We start from the raw sequence: 9,118 nt of genomic DNA on the forward strand, positions 1-9,118 counted from the left end.
TGGACTGTGGGGGATGATGGTCTGTGTCTCTCTTGCTCTCTCCCACTCAGACTGAAGGATGTGGATGAGCCTTGTTCTCTTTTTGTCTTCATTCCATTTTTCATGAACTGACCTTCACTAAATGGCCCACACAGCCCATCTCTCCTTGGCACTTGATTATAATACCTGCTGCTACCAGGATTTATATGCGCTGCTTCTGACTGCTGTGGTGGTCAGACGTCCAAATCAAAAACAGATCAGGCTCTTTGTGTCTGTTCTGTTTCTTTCCCTGTGGTATCACATCAATTAAACATTTAAACCTTTATTTTACAAGTGTGCTTTATGTTAAGCAATGATTTTACATATGACATATATTCACTTAATATAATAGTATAATATTCATTAGATTAGATGCAATGTGTCTTCGGGGTTTGTACAGCAATATGAAGTGTTGCTAAATGTGCAGACAGCTGGCACACAGACTACTGATGGGGGGAAAAAATAGAAATTGGAAAAAGAGTTCTGACCCAAATACTCCTGTGAACGTGACCATAGAGAAGAAAGACAAAGGTTTCACTATGTTGGACCCAATTGTTGTTTATGGCAGAAATGGTAGTTTATGATTATGTCAGGATCCTTTGGATGTGAAGTGAACAAGGTTATCTGAACCCTCACCAGGAGGTTCAGTTACATCATATGTTCACAGCTCCTGTCATTACAGCCTTTTGTCCTGGAAGAGGATTTGAGCGTACACAGTGTCCGGGCTGGAGCCGGAGCTGGAGTCGGGCGTGGGCTCAGAGCTGGAGAAGGCAGGAGGCTCAGGCTTTGGTCTAACCAGCTCCAGCTCTGCATATGTCAGGCTGTCCCCCATAAGTGCTTGAGGCTGAAAGGAGAAAAGCAAAGGAAAAGAAAGCTGATATAACTGTTTGTAAATGGAGTATTCTGTCAAAGATCCTGTCATGATCCAGGATGATCCATTACATGTTGTGATGATCTGATCTGATCTGTAACACAATAATGAAGCTTTACTGATATTAGGATGAGGGGTGAGAATGAGAAGACTTACAGCAGCAGATCTTCTTGCCTGAGTCTTCAACCTTCTGGGCTTTCGAGGTCTCTGAGCAGCAACACGCCCTGAGAATGAGAAACAACCAGCAAACCTTGAAGACAATGACCCCAAACACCCAAAAAGGGTTTTTTATGTGATTGAGATTGAGATGATCATTGGTTTTGATTTTCTTAAAGCAGGTCTTTTCAAAGGACTCCCAACATGTATCTTACAATGTTATATTAAATTACATTACGGTCATTTTGACACTTTTATCCAAAGCGACTTACATTACATTTACATACCACCCTTCACAGAGGGGGGAGCAATTGAGGGTTCGGTGCCTTGCTCAGGGGCACCTCAGCAGGGGCTCGAACCGGCCACCCTCCGGTTCCCAAGCGGAAGCTCTAATCACTGAGCTACTGCCTAAGAACATCTATCTAAGAACTGAGGTCTCCCCCTACTCATATCATACCTTTGGATGGTATGTGTGGTGGAGGCTCTTCTTTAGGTGCTAAAGCTACTACTTTATCCTCAGCTTTCCTTCTCTTGTCTTTCCTTTGTGCTGTGGGAGACGAGCAGAGGGAGCTACTGAAGCTGGTCACAGTTTCCCCCGAGCTGTGTGGAGCAGAGGAGAAGGGGTTTACCAGGGCAGCACACAATGCTTTATGATGCCTTATTTAAGGAGGTCCAGTAGATGTATCACTGCTGAGGTGCCGCAAAATCTCATGGCAAATTCTATCCATTTTGTACGAATGGAACACAGGGGGAACAGAGAGACAGAGTGCAGACTCTGTAGCTGCTCCTTGGGACACACATGTGCCTTTATGGAGAGCTGACTCTGGCCTTTTGCATTTTATTGCATGCATTCTGCTTCTGTGCAATTCTTTTTCTCAAGCAACCGCTACCAGAAATAGCAGCAAGACCTTTATGCTAACCTGTTTTCTGGACACTTGGACAGGAGGTAACTGGCTGTTGAGAAAGCAAGAAAAATACATGTTAACTCAGCTGCAAAGTCACCTTGATGTTGAGGGTGAAGTGTTGGTTGTACCTTTGAGTCTGTGTCTGTTGTGAAACGATTGGGAGAGCAGAAACAATGTGAACAGGAAGATACACAGCAATCCCACTGAGCAGATCAGCGCAGCATGTAGATTCACATCTGCAACACATACAGAGATAACAAACGTGATATCATTCAAGGACAATTATTGCAAATATTTGTTTACTTTGAAATTAGTAGTATGGGTAAAGACAACACCAGTACCTATAAATAAAGGCCAGACTCCCTCTCTGCTGCCATCCTCAAGGGTCAAGTCCACTGTAGAGAGATTTGGTCCAAAAAGTCAAAGAGTCAAAAAAACACAGAAATACAGCAAATGTTGCCATGTTGACAGGAAACTCTGCCCAGGCTAATCTGTGTAAAGTGCTGTTTTCTGAGGGCACAAACTGGATACAGCAGACTGTCAGCAGACTGTCTCAGCTGCTTCCAGAAATATCTAAACCGCTGCCATGAAGGGAGAGACGGCTGGTGTGTCAGCCAGACTAACACACACACACACACATTTTTTGATTTTTTTTTTGTTGTGCCTGCAGTTTTATTTGTGTATTTCCAGTGGGCAACAAAGAATGATATAAAGTGCTGTATTTCACTTTGTGCCAGTGACTGATGGCTTTTATACTGTCAGAATGAACCTAAAAGCATAGAACTCAAACACAGGGACATTGGGTAGAAGAGCTGTATTGATCAAACTCACAGAAACACAGGGAACAATAGGAAGATTAGAAGTTCAGATCAATAATAACAAACTTGAATGAATAACTCAGAGAATGCAGCAAACAAGGACACTGAGAGAGCAAAGATTAATAAACTCAAAAAAACTACTCCAGAGAGCAAAGAAAAACACAAATCCCAGACGACTGGAGAGTAAATACACTCAACGAGCGTGAAAAGGGCACAGCTGATGAAACGAAACAAACTGCTGAGAACATAAAACAAACAACCCCCAAACAGCAGGAAGGCAAAGGAGCTAAAGAGAGAGTCATCAGAGAGTGAGGGAGATAAAGAGAGAGAGAACATGGAACAGAGGGGAGAAGAAGAGCTATGAAGCCTAGTGGGATAGGATGATGTTGTGTTGTGGTGGAGGTGAGTGAATAAATCCCCTGCACATTAATGACGTAATTAGCTTCGTTTCAAACCACGGATTGCAAACAATCCAGTAACAAAGGTTTGCATTAACAAAGTCGTAACAAAAAGGCCATTCAGTCTGAATATCTGCATAATGACATCTGATGACCCGACCTTTGCATTAAACAGACTGCGATAGCATCTCTGTAGGCTTATTAAAGCTTGTCTGAGCTCCATACATTCTGAGATCCCATCACAATGAGAGCCACATTATATATCTGCGGTCTGGCAGAGTGGATTTCATTCTGAATGCAATGGGGATCATTTATCTATAATGTCATTCATTTAAACTAAGCTGGTGTGGCATTGGCGACACGGTGTACGAGGTCAAAAACAATGAATCTCTGTCTGTTAATGAACTGCTGCGTAAGAAAGTCACAAACTCTATTCTGTTTTCCTCTGGCCAGTTTAAAAGTCATTAGGTTGAGCTTCATAGGCAGCTAATAGTGCCAATACATTAACCCGGAGGTAGACGCATTGAACAATGGAGATGTAAATAAACAAAATCTAGTTTAACACATAGGGAGGAGCCTGACAATCAGCCAGTTTCCTCTTCAGTTCATCAATTGTGAGAGTACAGTGTTTACCATTGATAGCCACATCCAGAGGTGAATCACTCATCCATTTAGCTTAGACAACAATCAATACATGGCTCGTTAAACTGACAGAGAGTATGAATAGGCCTCTATTTAATATCAAATTAGCATTATTATCCATACACTCACCATGAACCAAGCAGCAAGAAAGACAACAAACATTCTCTCTCTCTCTTTATCATGTGCAGGCAGTGGACACATAGACTTGATTTATTCTGTCCTCTGATTTTCTTGTGCATAAATGCTGCTCAGCGGCTCAAATGCCATACATTTTAGCTCAATTTGGGGTGCTGAAAGCAGCTTAGCACGACTAACCAGCTAATCTTTAAAGGATAGGAAGGTTGATTCCTGGTAAAGGCTTTTGACATCTCTCCACTTAACTACTGCAATGCCTTAATGGCAAGTCTACTGACATGTACAGTCCAGACCTTTGTTCCAGAATGCAGTAGTCCTTTTGGTCTTCAACCAACCAAAACCAGCACTCATCACTCCGCTGTTAATATCCCTCCATTGGCTCTCATTTGCTGCTTGCGTCAAGTTCAAGTCCTTGATGTTTGCCAACAAAACAGCGTCCAACATGGCATCCACTTAACTGAATTCAGCTTTATGTTCCCTCACATTCACTCTGCTCTGCCAACAAAAGGCGCCTGCTGATGAGGCCCACAGGAGCAGATTAACTAAGCATTACGCAAATTGTGGTTCGGGCCGCAAATGTGTCGCCACATGTTTTCAGGTGAAAATATGATGTAGCTTGACATTCGCCGCAGCATAGCTTTCAGCACCAGGGACAGCACGGTTCAAAATGCGGCCAATTGTTGTTGGCTCCCAATCACCTGAAAGCTAATCCAGTAAATGGAGTAAGGGCATGACTTGGGAGCCTGTAGGTTGATCTGAACTCCTCTTCTGACATCCCCAACGTCCTTTTTGCAAAAATACCATACCATGCTGACGATGTCTGAATGACAACAGCTGCTATGCCTACAATCTAGGGCCACAAAGAAGCTAACACCTGCTTTTCAAAGATGGTAAATCATAGAGGCAATTTACCTTTGCTGCAACAGTGACCAGCCATGATAAATCAGCCATAGTGAACCATATGCATATGCACGAATCCAAAACACACACATTTCAGGGATGCAGCTTTTTTCTCCTTTCACCAGCACCAACCCCCGCTGTGCCATGTTAGTAAATATGGGCAGATAGTGTTTGTCTCTATACCGTCTGTAAAAGCCCTGCAAAACCCCCAGTTGGTCCCTCTCCCCCCTTCATACCTCAATGTCTTGTATAACCATTATCATTGAATTCCTCCTTCTCTATACCTGTCTTCATGCACTGCCACATATGAACTATCTAAAAAGAACTTGGCTTGTCCTTTTTTCTTCTAGTCATTAAACTGCTCTAAACTGAAAGCTACATCAAATGTGATGCATGTTGTGAACGTTAAAGTTGAAGAAGCAGGCCAAACATGTCCGTCTCCCCTGGATTACACGTATGACTTAGTTTTTCCTTGTTCACACTTAGAGTCTCAGCTTCTCTCTGCTATTTCTGTGGCCTAAGAATGTCAGAGATGTTTGAGGTTGTGTGGCTTCCGTAGTTGGACATTAGTCTGCATGTAGGTCAGGGCCTCACTCAAACCTTTGGCATTTCTCAGATAGAGAAAGGTAACTGCAACTGTGACGGATGTATCTTTCTACTACTACTTGTACTTGAATCCTTAAGTTATATTAAAGCAGTGTACACTCCATCATAAAGGATGGCTGCACATCTCATCAAAACAATCAAATCAGATGATGAAGTGTAACGTAAACAGAATAATTCACTCAGATTTAGTCTAAGTGGTTTATTGTTTTCTTGGAAACCTGGCGGAGACCAAAGAGTTTCACTCCTAACATTCACACACAAAGTGATGTTGAGGACGGGTTGGCTGTCAGCTCATTGTTTTCACATGTAAATGCCAGAACATAGGGGTTAGACTCAAACACACATGGGAACTATTCACAGCAAAGAGCCACACTGGATTCAGGGAAGAAGAACTCAATATCTATGCTTTCACTTGGCCTCACTGGCCTCTTATAATAACGTGTTCTTCTTTTATGTGATTATTACCATTACGGAGTGACACTGACACCTCAGCTGAATGTGTACTGCAGCTTTCTTAATGTTCGCCCTGTCCAAGAGAGGATTCCAGGAAATGTATCCTGAGGTCGAACATAAGAAATCCCCCTTGTTTCTGGATCTGTATTTTTGAACCAACTGATCTTGTCAATGTGAGACAGAATTTCCATTGTAAGAGTTAAGCTGTCTGCTTTTCTTCCAAAGAGAGAGCCAGTACATTTATGCTGGTATAGGGAATTATTCCACTCTGACACAGAAAAATTGTGCAAACTTTGAATTGTTTGCCAGGACATGATGTCTAAAAGTGACAGCTTTACAAAATGGGCAGCGAGAGCACAATGCAAGAATGTATAAAGAGTTCCAAACAGAAGACAATGTGACATTTGCAGATGCAATGGATGACAAAAACTGTACAATATAAAATGAGGAGAGATTCTGAGAGATTCACTAGAACGTGAAGACCCTGTTCCATGTTGACTTCTGTTATCATGAAGAACACGTCGAGAAAGTTATGACAGATGATGAGCGTGTTTTTATTCTAGCAGTATCAGATCCAACAGCAGTGACTCACGCAGGGCCCTGTTGTTGTAGGCACAGAGCTCACAGCACATGGCAACTCTCAAACTCTCCTCAACATTCTACAAACGTTCTCTCCTTTCTTCAGTTTGTTTCCATATCTGACAACCAATAAAGATGCTACATTCAAAGCATTTATCGTTTCCAAATGGCAAGGCTTCTAGTATACCGCTATTTCACATTTTCTCTGATCTGTAAGGCTGTATTCAGACCTGGCCTGTTTGGAGCCCTTATTTCGAAACCACAGGTCTGAATACAGCCTTAGATGATGTAATGGAAACACTGCCAGTTAGTGGTTCAACTTTGGTGATGAAAGTTACCCGTATTTTGTACAAAACTAGAGTGAAAACAGAAGTCTCTGAGGAAGGTCTCAGTGAGTGTTTGTGTGTTAAGTGAGTTACCTGTCAGCTGTGTGGTGCTGGTACCATTGGATGATGCTCTCCATGTGTTTCTGTGTTTGTGGATCTCCTGAACTCTACACGTGTAAAATCCCTGATTGGTCCCTGTCACATTGAGAATGAGCAGGTGATACGCCTCACCTTCCTTCTCCTCATACAGATGAAACTTTGGTTCTGGGAAACAACGAGTGTAGTTCCCATACAGCTTCAGTTTCTTGATGCCCATCTTCACAATCAGAACCTGAGGGGGCTCAGGCATAGGGCAATTGCTACAAGGTGTACAGGGAGGAGGCGAGATAGTGGGAACAGCAAGTGGTGAGAAGAACCAACGCAGGACAAGTGCACTGCTGCTTCTCTTCCGTTGAGATACCAGGCATGACAGAGTCACGTTGTCAGCCTCAGTTACCTTGACAACGGGCCCAGGGATCACTGTCACATTCAGGGCATGACATACATCTGTTGGTAAAACACACAGATGAAAGATGGCTTGTAAATACAAAAATATAATTATTAAAGTCGATTTGTATGCACACCTACATTTATGAATTCACTGTTCTGAAGTTCTCCTCATATATACTTATCATCAGATGAGAATTCAGTCAGAAACCACTCCAAAGCCAACAGGGCTAAGGACCAGAGTCAAGTCAAGTCCAGTCAACTGAGGAGAAGTCCCAATTCTTGTCATTGTAGTCCCAGATGTAACAGTTTATGGTCTCGAAGTCAATTTGCAAGCCTTGGTCTTTGGTTTTGCCAAGTCTGAAAATCACATCAGTCATTAGGCTGAAGCCATTCTTACTCTTTAGCTCAACTGTACTTAGTACTGAATGTGTTCTACAACTGAGGACACTGTGGTTTATGATGTTAGCGCCAGCTGCGTCAGATACGTCTAGAAGAGACATGAAGTCTGCACTCCATATGTGTGAGCAGGCAGGCGGAGAGGATCTACAGGTGGGAAACATCTATCTTCAGCACAGCACAGAGGAATGCGGCGGCAGCCACCATCTGGACGTGAATGCTGCTTTGTCATTTTTCGTCTGTATTTGAAAATCTTCCTCAGAGTTTGTCAGACACATGTGATATCCAAGGTAGCAACAAACAAATACACAAGACCTCTATTTAAAAGGATTCAAAGAAAATATATGGGCATGATGTGTACTTTAAGAAAGTTAATATAATGCAAAAGGTGGTTTTGTTTATATAAATAAGGGTGCACCAATATATATAGCGTTTACTTGAAAAGTGAAGTCAATGAACTGATTGGTGTTCTCTCTGTCTTTTTGTCTCTCTGTCTCTATGTCTGTCTTTCTTTCTTTCCTGCATTATTGGAAATGAGGTGAACTTACCTGTGACAAGAGCCTTAGTCAAGACGAGGACAACTACAGGGATGTACATCATCCACGCTCAGCGAATCCATAAACCCAGACAAACACACAGCACTTACACAAGCAGCTCCATTCAAAACAGAGCAGAGCCTGACTACACAGCCCATCTACAGGCTCCTCTGTTCCTCTTTTCTGTGTAATATGAAACACTTTTATTCCCACTTAGAAACTCCCACTATACTCTCCCAGTAGTCTCCCTCCCTCCCCCCTCCAGCTTGCTCACGCTCTTTCTCTCTCTCTCTCTCTCTTTCCCTCTCTTTCTTTTTCTCTGTGTGTGTGTCCTGCGAAATGTAGGAAATGTCATTTCCTGTGTTCCCAGAAATCCACAAGTCTACCTCAATGGTCAACTTTCATTAAGTGTTTGTGTGTGCGCATACGTCTGTCACACTGATTATTATTCTAAGACACCTATGATAAATACCTAAATATGCAAATCCATAATTTCGTTATTTTATGTCCCTACATGTCTGCAGTTATGCTCATTTCTCTGAAGCAATAAAGTTTATGAACCATAGGCTGCTGATGTTGAAAGGAATGGCTTGTGTATTTGTGTGTGTGTGTGTGTGTGTGTGTGTGTGTGTGTGTGTGTGTGTGTGTGTGTGCGTGCGTGGTGTGTGTGTGTGTCTGTGTGTGTGTGTGTGTGTGTGTGTGTGTGTGTGTGTGTGTGTGTGTGTGTGTGTGTGTGTGTGTGTGTGTGTGTATTTGAATGCAAATAAAGGTTTTGGATGTACATCTCCCTCTCTGGTTTCTGGACATCCTGGCATGAGTTAGTCTCCAGCTGTGGTTGTCAGACTCTCCCAGTGGTATGAGGCCTGCTGCTTTATTGGACAGGCTAAACT

The 9,118-nt window shown here is 42.7% G+C and overlaps 1 protein-coding gene across 1 annotated transcript; it reads right to left on the reverse strand.

The window, feature by feature from the left end:
* Positions 1 to 694: 694 nt before the first annotated feature.
* On the reverse strand, positions 695 to 8,435 carry vstm4a (V-set and transmembrane domain containing 4a). The gene is made up of 8 exons (XM_076163824.1): positions 8,241 to 8,435; positions 6,901 to 7,353; positions 2,292 to 2,345; positions 2,079 to 2,186; positions 1,966 to 1,999; positions 1,503 to 1,645; positions 1,046 to 1,113; positions 695 to 862 (listed from the first exon to the last, which is right to left on the reverse strand). The coding sequence occupies exons 1-8, from the start codon at positions 8,290 to 8,292 to the stop codon at positions 695 to 697; spliced, it is 1,080 nt and encodes a 359-aa protein (XP_076019939.1). The 5' UTR covers positions 8,293 to 8,435.
* Positions 8,436 to 9,118: the final 683 nt, after the last annotated feature.

This window comes from Genypterus blacodes, unplaced genomic scaffold (genome assembly GCF_046128005.1).
Source record: "Genypterus blacodes isolate CSIRO-AG114 ecotype Tasmania unplaced genomic scaffold, CSIRO-AGI_Gbla_v1 ptg000012l_1, whole genome shotgun sequence".
In the NCBI taxonomy this organism is placed as follows: Eukaryota; Metazoa; Chordata; class Actinopteri; order Ophidiiformes; family Ophidiidae; genus Genypterus; species Genypterus blacodes.